The sequence below is a fragment of the Lissotriton vulgaris genome, unplaced genomic scaffold (assembly GCF_964263255.1).
Source record: "Lissotriton vulgaris unplaced genomic scaffold, aLisVul1.2 SCAFFOLD_228, whole genome shotgun sequence".
NCBI classification, from domain to species: Eukaryota; Metazoa; Chordata; class Amphibia; order Caudata; family Salamandridae; genus Lissotriton; species Lissotriton vulgaris.
Genome location: NW_028252959.1, coordinates 1,286,744 through 1,308,350, shown reverse-complemented (window position 1 = coordinate 1,308,350; position 21,607 = coordinate 1,286,744). Strand labels below are relative to the sequence as shown.

The 21,607-nt window shown below is 44.2% G+C and overlaps 1 protein-coding gene across 2 annotated transcripts in view; it reads right to left on the bottom strand.

Moving 5' to 3' along the window:
- Positions 1 to 21,607, bottom strand: part of LOC147661202 (serine/threonine-protein kinase Nek1-like) — a 1,124,062-nt gene that overhangs the window by 443,323 nt on the left and 659,132 nt on the right. For both annotated transcript variants that reach the window (XM_086951243.1, XM_086951242.1), the window contains one exon: positions 6,073 to 6,216. In XM_086951243.1, the coding sequence (XP_086807369.1) occupies positions 6,073 to 6,216 (144 nt within the window). The remainder of the gene's footprint in view (positions 1 to 6,072; positions 6,217 to 21,607) is intronic.

Genomic DNA, 21,607 nt, shown 5'->3' with positions numbered 1-21,607 from the left:
CAACAGGCACGCGGCTGCCAGATCATAGCCCGCCCGAGGCCAAGATTATGTTTGGGGACCTGGGGAAGGGTGGCTTTTCCCGCATTTACCGTGCACTGATTAACACCCGACATCCTGGGACCGACTATGGGCACAGTTGGAGGACTGGGTGGGCCAATTGGATGAAGAAGACTGGCGTGACAACCTTTTGGCCCCCAGAACGGTCACCGCCTCCGCTAGGCTGCGCTTCGTGCAGCTCTGTTACCTACACGCCGCTTTCCTCACCCCTGTACACCTCCATCGCGTGGGGCTTAGTCTGTCCTCAGCCTGTAACAGGTGTGGCCATGACCCCGCTGACTTTCTTCACATGGACTAGGCCTGCCCCCTCCTGGCGGGATTTTGGAAGGGCATCGAAGAACTCACTGAGATTCTAGGGTGGGGGGTTCCACACGACCCTAAACACACGATCCAGGGCATCACTGATGGGCTGGATGGGTCTCACAACAAGAAACTGTTCTTCACTACAGCTATGGTGGTAGCTAAAAGAGCTATTGCGGCCTCCTGGAAATGCCCTGAATCCCCAAGTGCGGGGCGTTGGCGGAATGGAGTGGACTGATGCTCCACACAGGACAAAGTTATGTATGTGGCACGTGATTGCCCTTAGAAAAACCATAGAATTTGGGGGAAGTGGTTGGGGGGAGGGATCTAATCATGAGGGGGCTGACTGTCTCCATCTCTTTTTGTTTCATTAAGGTCTGTACATTGGGTAACAAGTTTCGATGATTGTAATTCTTGATTATTGAAACACAGTGCTGACCAGCTGGTGTTTTTCTTTCTTTTTTCTGTAAATTGAATAAAAATGTGTTTATTAAAAAAAAGTATTAAATGCCAAAAACAAATATCCAAGATACCAGATTTTTATTAAATAACCTGCATTTTCCAGGGATTTCAGAGTCAACGAACATGGTAAGAATAGAATAATATGTACAGAAAATGCTTTAGAAGGGCTTCATGGTGGGCCCATTCACTCCACTTTTTTCTACAGAAAGGGTTCACAGATCACTGGGGCTATGCCGCCCTTGAGGCACCCGCTCACCAGATCATTGCACCCTGTTTAACTTTAAAGCTCAATACACTTGAGAGCAACAAGATCTTCAATATGATACAGTGGCAATCACATATCCATCCACCCAGATTTTACAATGTCAGTACAGACAGTACACAGAGAATTTCTGTCAGTAAAACCAACCCTGCAGAAGCAGGAATACAATATAACGTACTCTACTCTCTACATACAAATGAACAAAAATGACATGCATTCTTGAATCAAAGTCAAACTATGAAATTCTTTAGGAAAAATCAACTGCAGTCATCGACACAAGAAGAGACAACAAAAAATCGGCATGAGCATCAACAACTAGAATGTAACTTGTGAGAAAAGATGTTTACTACTGCTGCAACGTAGGTCCAACACGACAGCCTAGCGGAATTTTGGTACTAAATACTCAAAATATATATGCGCGATGTCCACATGCTAGTGGATTAACTTCTAGAAATCACCTTGAGACATGGTGTCAAACTGAATGCAAAGTGTGCAAGTGTTCAGGGCACACAGGATTGTAGCTGGTCACTCAGACATATACCTATCTACTGGACTAGCAACACTTACGATGAGGTTAGGTGTCAGACTTGCTCCTAGTCTCCTCCTCCCCACCCTATGGATTCCCCCTCTTCCACAGCTGACTAGAGGTGTCCCTGTCTGGGGATGGGATGGCACAGTGTGAAAAGCTGGTTCCAAGTTAACTAGCTCTACTAGCAACAGACTGTGACTGGGTTAAATGGGTGGTGAAAGGGCAACGCTAATTTCTCTGGCAAGTTTAGGTGGCTAGAGTGGGAGGGGGTGGATTAGGAAATTAGAGTGGCACAGACACCATGGAAGAACTACTCTCAACTATAACCACTTGTCGATGCTAGCCTGCACATGCCCAACACAGCCACTTTGTTATGCAGGGACGACCCACATACACTAAAGTAATGCATCAATTAAATTAAAACATGAAATATACGCAGGCTCAATAACCCATGAGCACCAAGTATTAGCCTACTAGCAAAGACACAAAATAGATTTATTTATTTATTTATAAAGTTTTATATAGCGTAAACATGATCCCGAAGGATATCAGAGCGCTTTACAATTTGAGGGAGAGGAAGATAAAAGTTGCAGTACAATGATCAAAGGGATACCAACCCAAGCAAATCAAATATGCACATCAAAGAAGAAGGTTACAATCAAAGGAACAACAAAGGATAAGAAAATGATTTGAACATAGCGAGCTGGGAGGGGAGCAAGTGATTAGTAGAGCAGAATAATATCAAAAGCAGGCCTTAGGGTGTAGGTCCAAAGCATTAGAGCAGACGATCTAACACCCTTTTAAAGCAGGAACTTGTTCATGAGGAATCTACTGAACATTTGTATTGCTTTTGTATGCCATTATAAGACATTTATGTTTAAATAAATATAGTTGCTTGCATTTTGCTTACTGTACCGCTTGACAGTACTGCTATTTTACTAGTTAATGCCGATTTCCCCAGCATCTCTTGCAGCATCTTGAAAATGGCCTACAGGTGTGTTAAGTGACAGTTAAGTAACACCTATGATCTCCATCTAACTCCAATCTGCTGATTAATGACATTGAGCAAGCTTAGCTAAATTGTGTGAAGTCTTTACTGCTCTTTCACTCAAGCCTTGCCAGTTAGTTTCTTACATTAAGTGACCGTATTCCAAGATTTTGGGAGTCAAAAGTCTAACTGAGCTAGCTTGGGTCTTGATGAATGTGGGAGTTGTCTAGAAACATTCAACAAACGTGGAGTTTGTGTTTTGACCTGCAGAAAGTCCAGATGTATGGCCCACAGTAGCTCTATAAGTACAATCATGCAGCTTCTGGTTTTTAAACTGCTGAGCAACCATGGAATCCAGTCAGTGCAAAACTGTACTTTTACCAAAACAAACAAATGCTTTCAATAGGCCTACAAAAATGGCCCAGTGAGAAAAATCAAGAGCAGAAAGGATTAAGGGCCAGATATACAAGTCGTTTTGCGCTTGCAAACCCCATAATTTACAAAATCACAGGGTTTGTGAACAGGAAATGGCTTTTTGTTAAGTATTTTGTATCAAAATTAAAGACAGAATGTAAAAAGACAGTGTGCAATTTTCGACCACTGTTTGAGACCAGAATTTTGAGAAGCACTTAAACTGTGGATTGTACTACATACTGCATCTTGAAATGCGTTGGTGCATGAAGAAAGTGCTAGCCATAAAGACAGAAAAGTTGAACTATCTAGAAGTATGTGGCCCCTGAGTAGACCAAGGGTGGAAGAGTTATCTCATCACACAGTCTGAGGTAGCTGGTTTTGGTTGTACCTAATAATTGAACTCTTATTTTCCTAAGGAATAGCATCAGTGTGTTTTCAACATTTCCAAATATGTCAGTTCCAAATTATAGTGTGAACCACTGAAATGAATTAAGTGTAGTGTTACTGTGAAAAGGAACACCTGATTATTTTTGTTTTTTACAGAAGACTAAAATAACTGACCATTATTAACAACCATAAACACATTTCCAGTGGTGCTCACGTTAACTCTATTGCTTTACCCTTAACCATAACCCTAAAACTAAATTTCTATTCCCTTAACCCCAGAACCTTAACCCCTATTTCGCATGTTATCAATATTATGATCTAAACCCTGTCACCCTAACCCTTTAGCCATAACTCTTATACCCCAAACCTCCACACCATAAACTGATATCCTGAATGTCTATACCTTTAACCTAATATCATGAAACCTAAAACCCTACATCTTAAACATGATGCCCCTTAACACCAACTCTTTACACCTTAACCCTTTAACCCAAAACCATAAACTAGAAATCTTAACTCCTTTTCATATCACTACTCTTCATATCCATAACCCTGAATGTATAACCCTATATCCTTAACCTCCAACACTTACTCCCTAGCCTGATACCCTAAACCCCTACATCCTAGTTCCCTAACCTTTAATTCTATACCCCAAACTCTGAATCCTACATCTCTAACTCCAGATCAATCCCCTTAATCCTTACATCCAGCATCTCGTTCACACTGACCTCAGTATATATTATTATAATTATATACATTATGTTAAATTAATTATATGAATTCAATATATTTGAAGAACAAACGCTTTGGGAAGTGTTACCTTATCAGGGTATTTATGTTTAGAACCAATAAAGGGGATGTGTTGTATTTTATAAGAATTATTATCTATGTTAAGATGCAATACAGTGTTACTTATGAAGGTCATGGATGAAGGGGGTGGGTCTTATGCCCAACTCGTTCCGGGAAGTTATTGTTTTAGTAAGGGTTGTTTCTTAGGATGGTGCTTTGTGATTGAAAGCATGCTCTGTAAGGCCCAACTCCTCAAGGAAGGGGCAGGGTGTTAACCTTGTTCAAGCTATAATGTTGTGTTATGTCCAGCCGTAATGTCTTTTAGCAATTCCTTCTTCCTTCCAACTGGGTACTAGATACCTTGTAGAGACTTCCGAGTGTTATCAGGGAAGATACCTTACTAGTTGTAGCGGTTGTACATTTATCACCAATGAAAAGATTTAAACATAATGTTTTCCGAAGGTACAGAGCAATGTCTAAAACACAAAAGGCTTTTTAGAGGATTTTGATACTATTCAGCCAGGGGTCTTTCCAATGTTTTCCTCTATCAGAGTGGATAACTCTCTTTGCTCTACCCAGGGAACGAGGCTTCTGGAACATGTACTTCACTGCTAAAGGAGATTGTAGTAAAGATCTACGTCTCCCAGAAGGAGAGAATGCATTCGGAAATGTTTCTGCATCTTGTTACAAGCAACTGCCTTAATTGTGTTTATGTTTAATGTTCTGGCAGTAAATCCTGGACAGGTAAGTACCACTGGTGGATGCAGGTATTGGATAGTCTCTTTTTACCATGCATCAGATTCCTACTTAGCATTTTCAATTGCTAATACTCAAAAAAGAAATTCATAGCAAATTCTTTTGAAAAATTCAGGTTTTAAACAGACATATAGAGGCCATATCATATCAACCCCCTGGCCTCCAATCACCTGCAAATGATTAAAAAACTTGCCACAGTCATCGAAGATGTGGGCAAAGCACCGAAAGCTTGGTTAGACTACATAAAACAAGTTAAACAAATTAGAATTATAATAAGTGTTTACAATAATAAAAGGCAACAAGCCGCGAACTCGCCCAGAGCATATTCGCCGGGAAACTTTGATTTTGGCTTTAGGAATTATTGGGTATTAAAGCTAGAAAGCAAGTACAGGTTACGTGGACATTGGAATAAATATCCAAGAATTATTGACCCATGATATGATGCCTTAAATTGGATGTGTTCCTCATGTCGGAATATAGTGGATTTCAAAATACCAAGACCAGTAAATGAATGTTATTTAAAGTTGTCTGAGCCCTGAGAAAGTCATTAAGAATAATATTCCATTGGCAAAACACGCGTGTTGGCTGTTCTTGACACTGGTTTTGGCTGTACTATATGAAATTGGACCTGTGTTTTAAACGTCTTCGCTGTAAAATCTGAAGAATACGGAAATAAAAAAAATTCTCAACTGGATTTGGAATGTACTGAACACCTAATTTTGGATAATTCATAAAAAAATTATTTTCTTTTCTTTTTAGAGATTTGTGAATAATATGTTAATGCTCGGGGAATCCGATCCAAATTTCTATACTATTTAGCAATTGTGAATCTACAGCACGGGTGGTGGCCGTTTTGGGTCCCCCTAGTAGCAATTGTGGTTATAATTCAAATAGATTTATACATGCCCTAGACCGTGCGCAGGTAAAACTTCACTACCCAACTTTTGTTTACAATAATTATCTGTAAGTAGATAATACATGGAGGACGTAAAAAATCCTTGAATATCAATAGTTTTTGTTAGTGCTTCAGATAGTTCCATTTTTAAACCTGTGCTGCCCTGTGCAGAGACGTCCATAAGAAGCTGATGTTTACCAATATCAAATCTTAGCAGGTATGTTACTACTTACCACTGGGGACAAGCAGAGTTGTAGTCTGACATTGTATTTCTGCTTCACCAAGAGCCTTCAATAGAGTATTAGCAGGACTTTTCCTCCAAACCCTTCTGTGGGGTTCGCCAAGATCTACTTTCAGAGCCTCCCCAACATTGGTGTCTGTAAAATTCAAACAATAATAGTTTCCATGTAGGTCATACGTCACACACAGTGGAAAGAGAACTTGAAATAAAAAGTACTGCAGGCTTTCGAAATTAACTAGGTTTAAAGCACTATATTTACAATACAGTTTGGTCTTTTGCAAAACATCTCGTAGCACATTATACCATGTTTAAATATATATTTTCTGCATTCTGACTGTCCCATTCACAAGCGTGTTGACTAAGCGTAACTTTGTCTCAAAGTCACAAAAGATAGCTGTAAAGCGGCTCAGATGGAGTACACATTAAAAATGTATGAACCAAGTGAAGGTCCCACTGTAGCATAATAAAGGAGAGGGTGGAAACATGTGTTGTTTGCCTTTCCAAAAACACTTCACAACAGGTGATTTACATAACGAGGATTGACCCTGCAACCCCCAAAAAGCCGAAAGATACTCTTTAACTGTGCTCAGGGCAAGACCTTGCTGGGTGAGAGTCAAAACAAACAACAAATATCACATAACTGTCTGGAGAAGGGGGAACTGGGGGAGGGGTGGGGTGTCTGTGTGCCACTCCAAGCTACAAATTTGTCCCAACGAAGGAAGTATACTGTCTTTGTCGAGGGACGTCTGGTTGCTAAGCTGACATCAACCACCCCTGAAGTAATCTGTTGCTGAAATCTGGGCGTGGTTGCAGAGGACACCATGGTGTTGGGCCCTGTGAAAATTCTCATCGCCTTACGTCGTGTGTGGTTCAAGTATCCGTTAAAGGATCAGATATAACATAATTAAAGAGTCCGGATAGATTCTCTTGCTTTACATTTGTGCTTTTTAATATTTATGTTGCCTCTCTGTGCTTTCCTTTGAAAATTCGATCAAACTGTAGAGAGGCATATGCCACCAGACATGCTAGACAAGGAGAATTCAGGAAGTCATCAGCCCTAGCAACCTAAAAGTTGACCATACTGAAATCCAGGATAGAGGCTGAAAGATCAGGTTCATAGCCTGAATGTCCTGGACTCTCCTTTCCGATGAAAGAAACAAAACCAAATTATGCCCAGAATGGTTCTGATGAACAACTTACTTAGCTTCGGTAATGCATTATCTGGTAGGGACTCAAACTAGCTACAGATTCCTGATCGTCGATTTAGAATATCCTCCAAGCGTTAGACTGGATCCATAAACTTTAAAGCACGACCCCTGCTTGCAGTAGGTGGCGTAGGTCAGTTCCGCATCGGCATTGTCAGTGTCATTCCTGCCAAAAGTGCTGTACGCAAGCATATATAAGCACCACCCCAGCGTGCTGTTATCAGTTACTTGTCACAACATTTCCAGAAGCACAGAGCCACAGAGTCGGCTAATATATCAGGGTGCTGGCACTAGGGACTTCAAATGGGCCACCTACACAGAGCAATCAGTTCGCAGAGGAGGGGGAGGAGGTGGGGGGGTTGGGTTGGTTGGTAAGGAATCTGTAGCTAGATAGATTCTCTATCAGAAAAGGTGCGACTGAAGGTAAGTAACTTGTTCATCTGGCAGAGACTTCTAGCCACAGATTACTTACCTTAGAATAGATACCCAATCAATACCTCTCCTGGGGTGGGTCTGCAAACAGATTTAGACTAAAAATTCCTGGAGGACCAAACAGGCAAATTGATCGTCACAACAGACTTCACAGTTCAGGCAGTATTGTTTAAAAAAAGTGTGCAGAGACACCCATGTTGCAATCGAACAGATGTCCAGGACAGGGACTGAAAACTAACTCAGTGGTCGCAGTCTTGGCTCTGGTGAAATGACGATGCAAGCCCTCCGGGGGTTGATACTTGGCCAATGTGTTGCAGATTTACATGCAGATCACAATCCATCATGAGATTATCCATTTCTCCACAGCTTTTTCTCTCTTCGCCCCATCATAACCAATGAAGAGCTGAACATCCACCCGGCGCTCTCTGGTACCATCAATGTAGAACAACAACCCTCTGTGACAACCTTTTGTAGAACAGAAGTATGTGTTTAAACCAATTTGTCTGGGGAGAAGAGATGTGTAAGGATTGCGCAAAGATAGTGCATGCAGTTCACTGACCCTTCTGGCCAATGTTATGGCCACCAGGAAGGCTATTTTGATGGTCCACAGATGAAGTGGACAGCTGTGTAGGGGTTCGAATGGCGAGCACATCAAGACATGTACGACTAAAATTAAGTCCCATTGGAGCACAATGAATGGTTTTGGTGGGATCAGACGTTTTAAGTTCTTTCAAGAAACGAGTCACAACAAGTGACTTAGAAAAGGAGGGTCGATCCAGCAAAAGGAAGAAATCAGAGATGGCAGAGAAAGCAGAGATAGTCTTTAATTGGGCCCAAAGCAAAGCCTTGCTGAGCTAAGAATTAATAACACCTTGTATAAAGATGCCACATGCCAGTAATGTGTCCCATAGGCAGGCGTATTCTGTCTTATTTGAGGGATGCCTGGTTGACAGAATAGAATTACAGATTCCCGGAGGGAGGTCAAAGACTGTCAGCTGCTGCACCTCAATCTCCATGCATGAAAACGAAGTGTTTGAAGGTTTGCATGCAGGATTCTGCTCTGCAGCTGTGACATGAGTTCCTCCCAGATGGGAGGCTTGATTGAAGGCCTGATGCAGACTCTCTTTTCAAATACAATGCCTGTCGGAAACAAGCATCCTGGGGCTGGTTTCGGGGCACCGCCCCTCATCAACAAAGTTAGCTTGAATCCAGTGGCAAAGTGAGCCCGGGACCCAAGTCTGGGCATACCCGGCGCACTTAGGGAGAGAAAGCAAAAGACACACTGATGATGGATGGAATGCAGAGCAAATCAAACATTCACCACAGTCAAAAGATCTGGGTTAAATCCATCCTTAATTTTCTCACCAGCTGCCTCGTTACAGCACAAATACAGTGGGAGCTGCATCGTACATTCTACCGAGGCGGCGAGAGGTTGGGTAGGTTGACAGTCCTCAGCCGCACCTCATGGGGCATTTTGCCCTATTATTATAGGTAAGTGTATGCCATGCCAAACATTTGCTCTGGAGCACAGTGACCTGAGGTCTTGCCATCAATAGTTTAACCTTGAATAGCTATATGTCTTTTGGATCACAATACCGCGCTATCCTACCATAATAACAACACTTCTACCCCATGGCTGGTATTTTTAAAAGTGATGGCACTGAGACTGAACTTGATATATTATGTGTTTTTTGTCTGTGTCTGCATTCTGACATCATGTCATGATCTACAAATAAGATTACTTCATTCTGACTTGTTTGTTCGTCCTTTTTAAACACTATACAACGACAGCCAACCGCTGGAATCAACTATTGTACAATAGCAGTAGTTGATAAATACCACAAGCACATGGTTGACCAATGGGGGTCGTTGGATCCTGTTTAACGTTACCCTTCTGTTAGGGTTTCTTGTATTTACTCGTTTTACTTTGTATTCATTGTCCTTACAGATCATTTTTTTTTTCTCATTCAATAAGTGTCACTACACCTAAATTGAAAGGCCACTTCGCTACATTAGCACTCACTGCACTTTTACATTGGTCTTGAAGAAGGGCAAGGGATTTCCTCCTCAAACCACTCAACGGTGCGAAATATGTTGACCTTCAACATGCCCATTATGGGTATGACATCGGTCTAGCTACTGGGGGCCATTATCACCCTCAAGCAGCACAACCTCTATTTCTTTTTTTTACTGATGACAGAGGGGTAATTTCCCATTAAATGTCACTAGACACCTCTCCAGCCATCTTTTAACCTCACACTAGGACACCACTGCCACTCAGACCAGCACACACCCTTACAGCTTTAGCACTAAGAAGATCTCTGAAAAAGTGATCCTTCGGGGGACCCTTAGGGCATTGCAGCGCTGGCCCGACGAGGAGCACCGCCCAATGATGAAGCATGACATCTTTCAGGTGTTTGAGGGCACCAGGACTAGGACACAATGTCCCCAGAAATTATTGCTTGAGAATGACAACAGCCTTCTACTTTATATCCCACTTCTTCCTTAGAGGAACTGTGACTCCCATGTTCTACTATCCTAGTTTTCAGGAGCATGAGTCAATGGACCTAGATTCAGCTCCTTCTTCCCCCTTCCCCTTTTTTGTTGGATGGCTATGTACAACATATGGAGACAGTGATGACATTGTATGTTGATCTTGTATTCTGTAGTATATGATGAGCATTATATAAAAAAACAAGTACTTTTGTGAATAAAGAATTGTATTACGACAATGGAATAGTACCCTAATGGATGAAAAAATATTTACACAATGTGGAATAATGACTATATGCTTATTCTCTAAATACGTTTTGGGAGGTGGGGTTTCTTAGACGGTCTTTGAATTACCCGATGAGGCCTTAGACCGTGAATACCAACGTCAAGAGCGGCTCCACAAACGTTAAGGTCCCTGGACCCTCCACGTGGCTAGGATGCAGATCATCGCAGAGTCATCCAACATGGGCGACCAGGAGCTCCAGAGACCGCTACCACATAGCCTCAGGGTTGTACGTAGCAGTTCTCACAGGTCTTGGAATGGTGGCCTGGCGTGACGCGCAAAAGACAAACCAGGTGAGGGTCTGTGACAGACATCTGCACCACGGGGCTTAAAACCCACCAATTTTTTGGGGGGGCATCGCTCACACACTGGGAGAAAATGTAATTGAAAAAAGCTTCAACAAAACATTGAAAAATGGTCAGTTAAAATGTGACTGGGGGTAGTTCTCTCTGGATCTTCACTGGCCGTCCGGGAAGAGAGAAAATAGCGGATTTCATCGTGCTGGATTGACGTCTATAAAGGCCTGCACGCATCACATCTGGCACGATGACAATCTGAATCTGACCGATGCCACCTACCAGCGTGCAGAGTTACTGTTTGAAAAGTTTCCAGGTGTAAGACGCCTGGGAAATATTCTAAGATAAGTAATCTGCGGCTACAAGTCTATCAGATGAAGGGGGTTGTATGAGAAGGAGTCAGTTGTAACTTCTGCACATTGATATTGAACCCCAAAGATGACAGGATGTTCACCGTAGTCTGAAGGTGGTTGACGACTGTCTGGGGTGAGCCCGCTTTCAAAAGCCAGTCGTCAAGATAAGAGAAAGACTGGTACCCCTAAACTCCAAAGGTGTGCTGCTTTCTACCACTACCATCAGATTCCCTTTTATTGAGCTACATAGTAAAGCATAATCGTCACCATATTAGTTATATCCTACATATAAAGAAAACAGGAAAGGACGGGGATTCACTGAACAGAAAAGCCATAAACATCTAAGAGACTGTGTTTATTTAACACACTATACTAATGATCATACAGTCTCAGGATAGAACAGACAAGTGTTTAAATAGTGAGTCTGTTTATATAACTGTGCCCACACACAAAATTAGAAAAAAGTTTTCAAACTACATCCCCCAGTGATGCTGGGGACAAAGACAACACATCTCTAATAGCGAGACATACAGGACAAGTTCTTACAGGCAAAACTTCATTTCAGGAAGCGAGTCGTGCTCTCACAGTAGGAGCCAGAGGAACATACACAGGTTTGTCATGACATTGCATGACGCGCATAGTAAAGTAAGTGACTACTGGTTGGAAATATGGGAAGGCAATGATAGATTGGCTAATTTCACTTAAGGACATAATAATTACAGACTAGGGGGAGGGGAGTTTCTCCTAACGATTTGTCTGGTTTACTTTCAGTGTGCGACTACAGAAGCATGTGAGCCGTGTGCTCCAAAAAACAACCTATTATATGTAGGCATAGGGTGAGAGTTAATAGTCAACTGACATTTGTTCACCTAAGTTTGCAGTGTTGGATGTCCCATGTTTAAATTGCATGCATAGTGGGTGTGCTGTATTTGTGTGCAGTCACTGGATATACTTTTTTGTAATTTTCCTTATTCAGAATGAAGGAAACTAAAAACATATGAATTTCTGCTAAATATATATATTATGTATGCCTTCCTGCCTTTTGCAGGCATTAGCAGTACTGATTTGCCCAAGGCTAAGTTAGCCCACATGATAACTTTTTTCTATATCCTCTAAATGCACCGGTCTGATAGGGATAAGACAACAACACAGCAATAGTATTTCTTTTTAACTAGTCCTGAAGAAAGCCGTGGAATCTTAATGCCCCAAGAGACGGAGATAGCAGGAGAATCATACATTTCATGTTTTTAAACCTTACCATGAGTACCCGAAATACAGGAATACTTGGGTAGCCCCTAGGGATTTTTACCTCTTAAATCACCCTGAAAAATATTTGAGTGCCTTCTCAACTCCAAGGATTAGACCCAATGATGAAGTATCCTACAAACGGAATGGGTGAGGGTCTTTGAGAATACTCCATTCAGTGGTAGATAATCGATCTGAGGATACGTTTGTGGTTTATTGTTAAATGCTGTCCTGCATCTTCAACATCCCAGTCACTCAATAACAGACATATCAGCCTTCTCTTTTTACTTCCTAAAACTGGACTAAAGCCAACCCACAATCTGATAGATTAATTTCTTGATTTATATAATATATAGATCATTCATGCCCTATCAATCCAACAATCCCATATCAAGACATCCAAGAACAGATATCAGAATTCAAACTAACACCTAAATAAGTAAACAAAATGTAACCAACTTTTCTTTTTCACACTGCGTTAAAACCTCAATTTTCTACATGTTCCAGCATGCTTAGTAAGAACGTGACCACTCATCTTCTTATCTCCACTAAAACCAGAACCCATTCAAATTATTTCAAATCTTTGTTCATAATATTGATTTAATTCTGCTCTAGATCAGCATATTTTCACAGTAGCAGGTTTTCCCACCACTCGCAGACACCCCCAAATGTACTCTTTGAAATAGTACACTGATCTGGCATTTCCCTATTGAAGCAAGTGATCTGTACCGCAACTCGTAAGAACACACCACAGTAACAAGGTGAGCTGTTTGCAAGCAGGCTCCACAACTCTACACAACGGTGTCTGCTGAGTGAAATCCCCCATAAATGACCAAAGCTCAGGCAACTCAACAGCAAGTACAAGTACTGAAACATGGCAAAACGATTTCCTCATCTACACAGATTGTATTCATTGGAAAAAGTGTGGGGACAATGTCACAATGTTATCCACAATAATGTTGCCACAACAGAAAAGTCCTGTCGCTGAGGATTGACTTTTTTACCACTTTTTAGGTCTCGCTAGAGTCAGTACATGCGCTGTCTTGCAAGACATTTAGTAGCTGCTTCAAAAAGCGCTACCTTGCCTGCCACCAGCTTGCTAGAACGAGCACAAGCGCGCGCAACGTGCACAGCACTTTTTTCCGTAGTGCACGCGCGTGCGAGCAACTCACAGGGTTTTTTTTTTATTTCATTTTGCGGCAGTGCTGCATTACTTTAACGGCCGCGAGGCCAATGCTTGTTTTTTTAAATTGCTGTGCGTCCTTCCGTGTTGAACTCTTGCGCTATAGACTCAAAAACACTCCCGATATTCCTGACAACTATCACAATGCCTTACTCCCTCAGGACTCTAACTAGATGTAGGATTTTTTTATTTAACCCCTTCGCTGCTGGCCCGTTTCCGCCGCTGTGCGGTAAACAAACGAACAGGGGCGGGCCATGACGAACCCCAGCCGTCATCAGCACACGAGCACCGTAGTGCATGACGGCTGGGGTTCGTCACCAGCATACAAGGGGTTAAACACACAGACTACAAGCAGCTTGCACTGAACAGATAATACTGGAGAAAAAAATGAGCTAGAAGTAATATTGCGCACCGATGCTCAGGAAATAATGTACAGTCGGAACAATATGACATGTTCCGTTATATATATGGAAGATTTAAAATGCACAAGTTACTTACCTTCGGTAACGATATATCTTTGAGAAGGAATATGCTACTTACCAGTATGCATCTGTTCTTGGCATGTAGGGCTGCTGACATTCATATCTGTGCATAGATCGCCGCCTAGTGTTGGGTCCGGATGATTGCACATTGTTGTCCTGGAAGAGTCTTCGAAGTATCACGAGATAGGTGGCTCCTCCCCTGGACTACAGTGCGCATGGGCATCCTCTCCATCCTCAGATTGTTTTTCACCATTGTGGCAGAGATGGAGTATGATACAGTAAGTGATGACCATGCTTGAGAATAATTCTGAGTGCTACAGCTGCGACAGGCACCGGGGAGGAGGGCGGGCGATATGAATGTCAGCAGCCCTACGTGCCAAGAACAGATGCATACTGGTAAGTAGCATATTCCGTTCGAGGCATGTGGGCTGCTGAATTCATATCTATGCATAGAATAAATAGCAGTTTCCTCCTTAGCGGTGGTTGCCCGTGCCAGCTGCAGCAGTCTGAAAAAGAATTCTGAGAACAGCCTGTCCTACAGCAGCTTGCTGTTTGGAGTGTACATCCACGCAGTAGTGTTTGGTAAATGTATGTATGGTGGTCCATGTGGCTGCTCTACATATATCCTCTAGAGGAATGTTACCTAGGAAAGCCTTGGATGCCCCTAACTTGCGTGTGGGAATGCGCTCTTGGGTGAACTGTTAATGTGCATTTAGCCTTTTGATAACAGATTTGTATGCACTTAACAATCCATCTGGCTATACCTGATTTGGAAATGGGGTTGCCTTTGTGCTGTGGAGAGAAGGCAACAAACAGTTGCTTAGTTTTCCTGAAATCTTTTGTCCTGTCTATGTAGTACAGGAGAGCTCTTTTAACATCTAGTGTGTGCAGTGCTCGGTCTGCCACTGAATCAGGATTTGGGAAGAATACAGGCAGTTCTATCGTTTGGTTAATGTGGAACTGTGACACCACCTTAGGCATAAATTTAGGGTTGGTACGCAGCACTACCCTATTAGCATGAATCTGTATGAAAGGCTCCTGAATAGTTAGGGCTTGAAGCTCACTAACTCTTCTTAGCGATGTGATCGCTACTAGAAAGGCCACTTTCCATGTCAGAAACTGTATCTCACAAGAGTGAAGAGGTTCAAAAGGTGGTCCCATCAGTCTGGTGAGAACTATGTTTAGATTCCAGACAGGTGAAGGCAGGTGTCTGGGAGGAATTACTCTTTTGAGTCCCTCCATAAAAGCTTTAATGGCTGGCACTCTGAAAAGGGAAAGGTGCTGTCTGTTTTGAAGATAAGCTGCCATTGCAGCTATATGTATCCTGATTGAACTATATGCCATATTGCATCTGTGTAGATGCAACAAATAACACAATCTTTTGCGTTGATGCATCTAGCGGATTTATGTCATTATTGGAACAATAAATGACAAATCGCTTCCATTTTGCCGCATAGCATGCCCTGATTGTAGGTCTTCTTGCCTCCTTGATAATGTTCATACAGTCAGGGGGCAGGTTCAGGTAGCCAAACTCTATGACCTCAGGAGCCATATTGCAAGGCTCAACTGTTGCGGATCTGGGTGCTGAATGTCTCCACGGCTCTGAGTGAGGAGACTGGGTGTGAGTCGCAGTCGTTGGTGAGGCACCACTGAAAGTTCTAGGAACGTGATGTACCAAGCCTGCCTTGCCCATGTTGGAGCAACTAGGATGAGTGTCATTGAGTGCTGCCGCAGTTTGCGCGCCACCAACGGTATAAGCGGTGTTGGAGGAAAAGCGTACGCAAATCTGCCTGACCAGTTCATCCATATCACATTGCCCCGAGACTGCGGGTATGGGAACCTGGCGGCGAAGGTTTGGCATTTTGCGTTTTTCTTTGTGGCGAATAGGTCTATCTCTGGATGACCCCACTGCTGGAAATACGGTTGTAGCATCGAGGGATGTATCTCCCACTCGTGCATCTGATGGCTGTGCCTGCTGAGCAGGTCCGCATCTGGTTGTCCTTGCCTGGGAGGTGTTCCGCCATGAGGAACATGTTTCTTTGAATGGTCCACTTCCACATGCTCTGGGCTAGGTGTGACAATTTTGGAGAGTGTGTCCCTCCCTGCTTCTGGATGTAATACATGGCAGTCATGCTGTCCGTCAGGATCAGCACGACCTTGTTGCACAAATGCAATTTGAACGCCTTCATCGCCATGAAGATTGCCATCATTTCCAGCAGGTTGATTTGCATCTTCTGCTGCTGCGTCGTCCATAGTCCCTGCACTGTATAATGGAGGACATGCGCTCCCCAGCCCTGGAGAGATGTGTCCGTCGTCAGCACTATCTGTGGTACAGGCTCTTGGAACGGGATATTCCCCTGCAAAGGTTTTGTGCGTTCCACCAATGCAGAGAGTTGAATGCACGACCGGTCACCAACACTAGGTCTTTTAGATGCCCTTGAGCCTGGTTCCACAGTCGTGCCAAGCACTCCTGAAGCGGACGCATGTGTAGCCTCGCGTGAGGGACTATGAAGATGCAGGAGGCCATCATACCTATCAACTGCATAAATACCTGCGCTGGGAGAGTGTTGGGGTCTGAATTTCTGAATCAGCAATTGCATGCTGTTGATTCTCGCTGAGTTTGGCTGTGCTGTTGCTGCCAGAGTGTTTATTGTCGCTCCTAGGTACTGTTGTACATGTGCGGGTTGAAGATGAGATTTTGGGTAATTTAGTGAAAATCCTAGACTGTGTAGGAGATGAATCGTGCGGGACATGTGGCTGGCACATTGCTGGGCTGACTTTGCTTGGATAAGCCAGTCGTCCAGATAAGGATAGACATGGATGGGTTGTCTCCGAAGGTGCGCAGCTACTGTCGCCAAGCACTTGGTAAACACTCTGGGGGCTGTAGTGACCCCGAAAGGCAGGACCTTGAACTGGTAATGCTGGTTGTTTATGGTGAACCTGAGATATTTCCTGTGTCCTGGGTGAATTGGAATGTGGAAATATGTGTCCTTCAGGTCTAGGGTTGCTAGGAAATCTCCCTGACTGAGCAATGGTAGAACTTGCTGCAAAGTGAGCATGTGAAAATGTTCTGACAAGATGTATTGGTTCAGGGGTCTGAGGTCCAGTATGGGCCTGAGAGACCCGTCCTTCTTTGGGATTAAGAAGTACAGTGAGTACACCCCTGTACCCTGTTGTTCTAAAGGCACGAGTTCTATGGCCCCTTTTTGCAGCATGCAGATGACTTCTTGCTGCAATAAGTGCATGTGCTCTGCGGACATAGGACGGTGCCTTGGGGGTATGTTGGGTGGAGTGGAGGTTAGTTCTAGACAATAGCCTTATTGGATAAGTTGTCTTACCCACCTGTCTGTGGTAATGCCTTCCCAGACTGGCAGGAACTGCTGAAGTCTTCCCCCGACCGGTGTTATATGGTCTGGGGGCAGTGACAAGACATCACTGTTTATTGGTGGCGGAGGATCTGGCATTATTATTTCCTCGTCCTCTGCCTTTTGTGCTGTTCCCACAGTATCCACCCCTATTGTTTTTGGTATAGGTGGTCTGTGTGCCTCCTTTGTTGTATTGGGCTTGCCGTGATGCTTGACCTCTGGAGGCTCCCCTGTTACCGGAGCTACGAAAGGAACTGCCCCTGAACTGTTGTGACTGCAGAGCCCCCATGGATTTGACTGTTTCAGTGTCTTTCTTAATTTTCTCTAGGGTCGTGTCTACATCAGGACCAAATAGAAAGTCAGGGTTAACCGGCTGATTGATTAAAGTTGTTTGGATCTCTGGCTTGAAACCAGAGATGCGTAGCAAGGCATGCCTTCTGAGCATCACACTTGTGTTGATGGCCCTAGCTGCTGTGTCTGCTGCATCTAGCGCACATTTAATGGATGCATTTGAAATCAGCTTCCCCTCCTGTATTAGCATTTCTGCTCCCTCCTTATAAGCATCAGGCAGGTGTTGTAGTAGCTGCTCTAACGTGTCGTAATGAGCACTATCATATCTGGCTAATAGGGCCTGTGTATTTGAGATTCTCCAAATATTCGCTGCTTGAGCCGCTACTTGTTTGCCAGAAGCTTCCAAGACTTTGGATTCTTTGTCCGGAGGAGGAGCATCACCACTTGTTTGAGAGTTTGCTCTCTTACGAGCATTAGCCACTACTAAGGAGTCCAATGGGAGCTGGCCCTTGATATACGTAGGGTCTACAGGCGCAGGCCGGTATTTCTGTTCAATTCTTGGGTTCACAACCCTTGCCCTTGTGGTCTCTTTGAAAATGTCACCAGCGTGTTTAAGGACACCCTTTAGCATAGGCAATGTCTTTACTGATCTTTCTGAAGTTGAGAAAGTGTCAAACAAAAAGTCTTTCTCTACTGGGTCAGCGTGCATTTCTACATCATGATTATTGGCTGCCCTTTCAATCAATGCGTTAAACGCAGCCGTATCTTCAGTAGGCGAGGTTTTGACTGTATAGGACTGAGTGTCAGGCGTGGTGTGTGGCTCACCAGGGTCAACAGGGTCAGTCTAGGGTTGAGACTCCTCTTGATCAGTGTAAATAGGATAATTAAATTCATCCTCATTGTATCCTTCCCCCACATCCTCAGTGGTACGTGTGGGAGAGTAGGTGTATTCCTGTCCATAGGACTCTACAGGCTCAAAAAGAACAGGTGAGGTGGCAGAGTCCCTCTTCTTTTTGAGTGGGATCTTGTATGACTCCAAAGGATTTTCTGGAATGATCTTCCTTTTATAAACAGTGAGTCTGCCAGAATCTGAGTCAATGAATAGTTTAGACTGATTATCATAGGAGGGCGCTGGAACACAATGTCCTCTTCTATGGGCTGATTTCTTGAGACTACCAACACCTTTTTGGCTGTGTCGGTGCTTTGTTGTGGCTCGAACGCCTTAGGTCGTGCGGTCGGGGGCAGTCCGTACTTTATTGGTGGCGTAAGCGTTGGAGACGGGCTGACCTTCTTCGAGGGTGGCGCCGTCTTCGATCCGACCGACTTTGTCTAATCACTAGCTTGTTTGTGGCCTTGCGTCGACTCGATCTCTTGGTGTGTAGCAGGCACGCTCTTCTGCTTCGGCTTGACATGCTCTTTCGGGCTGATTTTGGTCTTCAACTCGAAGGCCTTGACCACTAGTGGCTTGGAGGCTGGAAGCTTCGGATCGAGAGTCTTCTGAGTCTTGAGTCCCTTGTTAGTGTCGCCATCTTTTGACGTCGACGTGGTCAGTGCAACGTGCTTGACCTTAGTTACAGGCTTCGGCGCCCCGATCTTCGGGCAGACACCCCCTTGTGACCCCGAAAGGTCGATGACACTCTTCAATTTGATTGGATCCGATGAATCCGAAGTCGTCCATCCGAGGTCTGTCTTGAGCAGTTTCGGTTTCGATTTAGTGTTTGTCGGTTTCGGTTTTGATTTCACCGCTGATTGTGGTTTATCGACCGATGGCTCTTTAGAAATATTCTTAGCCGGACCTTGACGCGGGGCTATAGAATGTGGATTAAGATCTTGGCTAAGGCCTTCTGGCGATGCCTCGACCTGAGCCTTTTGAAGTACAGTGTCATTATCGGGCCCCGCGACTGCGGTTGGGCCTTGCTCATCGCTCGAGTCGTCATTGACGGCTCTGATGGCCTGTGCGTCGTCTCCTACCTCGACTACGTCTTCATCATGGACGCAGTCTTCTTCTTCGTCCTCATCATAGTTAGAGTTCTGCTCAGACGCAGGATCCGACTGTTGTTCAGGATCCTCTTCATCGACGCCCTCGTCGTCTTCAGCCTTGAAGATGTTCTCCGGGTCGGGCGCCGTTTTCTGCGCCGACTGTCTCGCGGCGCGTCGAAGCTGAAGTGTTTTCTTCTACCTGAACCAAGAACATGCCATGCAGCTGGCCTCATCGTGGTCCGGGGATAGGCATTTATTGCACACCGGGTGCACATCGATGTGAGGGTATTTAGAGTTGCAAACGGGGCATCGTTTGAACGGGCTCCGTTCCATCGTCGATCGTTGATGGGGCATTAGGTGTCGAAAAGGCAAGCGGCCTTCGACGTCCGGCTCGAAGAACTGGAACTAGTACGAGGCACCGAACGAAAGACAATACTGACGCCCCGAAGGCCTTTTGGCCTTGTGAAAAAGTGTTTTATATCGATTCCGAACTTGAGTTAAGAAAGTACATCTGAACCAAATGGCGGAAAAAAACAATCTGCGGATGGAGAGGATGCCCATGCGCACTGTAGTCCAGGGGAGGAGCCACCTATCTCGTGATACTTCGAAGACTCTTCCAGGACAACAATGTGCAATCATCCGGACCCAACACTAGGCGGCGATCTATGCACAGATATGAATTCAGCAGCCCACATGCCTCGAACACATTAGTTAGTGTTAGATTCCTTACCTTAGAATATCCCCAGCCGTCAGACTGGATCTGGAAAGTTTTCGTCAGCTGTACCCCTGCGCATCGGTAGGCGTCGTCTGCGGCTCCGCGTCCGTCGTTGTGATTACTTGGATGACGGAGTACTTAGACCCTGCCCTCGCGCGCTGACATCAGTTCTGTACATAGCTTTCCGCGCCAGGAACGAAGAGCCATGCAAGAAAACAACACTGGTGCCATGAAACTAGGGCCCTGAAAGGAATGTCTTTAACCCTAGATATCGGTTTGCAGAACGGGTAAGATAAGTGTAGCGGTAAGGAATCTAACACTAACTAATGTTTCTTACAGATATATCGTTACCGAAGGCAAGTAACTTGTGCATCTGAAAGAAACACATTAGTGTTAGATTCCGGTTACCTCCGTCCACTTTCTTTTCAACACTAGAGTGGTTGTGGATTCATTTGTATTGGGGAAGCCACATTGGTATTTCTGTAAACAAATCAGTGAGGAATAGATATGTTTGTGTTTAATCCAATTTTCTTATCCTGACTGTCGCCCTACGCTATATCATTATCACTCACTCTCAACGCGAGTTGCCTCCCTTGCCAATGAGTAATTATGGCCCAGAATCAGGAAAAGCAACTGGGGAGGCTGAATCGTTTGTGGCTGGAAAAGGAGAGAGAAGGTATGTTTAAAGCTCCTTCGTCTTCAGAATATAGACTCCCTATTTTATCGAGTTAACACTCACGTTGCATTTCTGTACGTAGTAACTACAACTAAACAACCTTTAACCATACAAGTTAATTTCACCACTCTTTAGTCTTCTGACTGCCCCATTACTATCAGTATCATCTACTGTCCTTCCTGTTCTCTTGTCTCCTGCCCCAGAACCCATATTACAGTGCTCCTTTTCTTTTCTTTATCCCATGTCTCTTGCCCCGGTACCCTTTGCACCGTCGGATTTATCCACTTCATGCCTCCTCTTCCAGTTCATCCCTCGGGTCTCCTGTCCCTGTTCCCCTGGCACTGCCTGTTCCACTTATCTCCTGCCCGCAACCAGCCAGTTCCTGTCTCTGTGCCCATGGCATGGTCTATTTTTAGTGTCTCTGCATCACCTGCCCTCTCCTCCAGTCAGCATCCACATCCTTTGTCCCAATTTCCCCAGCACTGTGGTATCTTATCTATGGACCCATCCGCTTCTCTTGTCTACTGC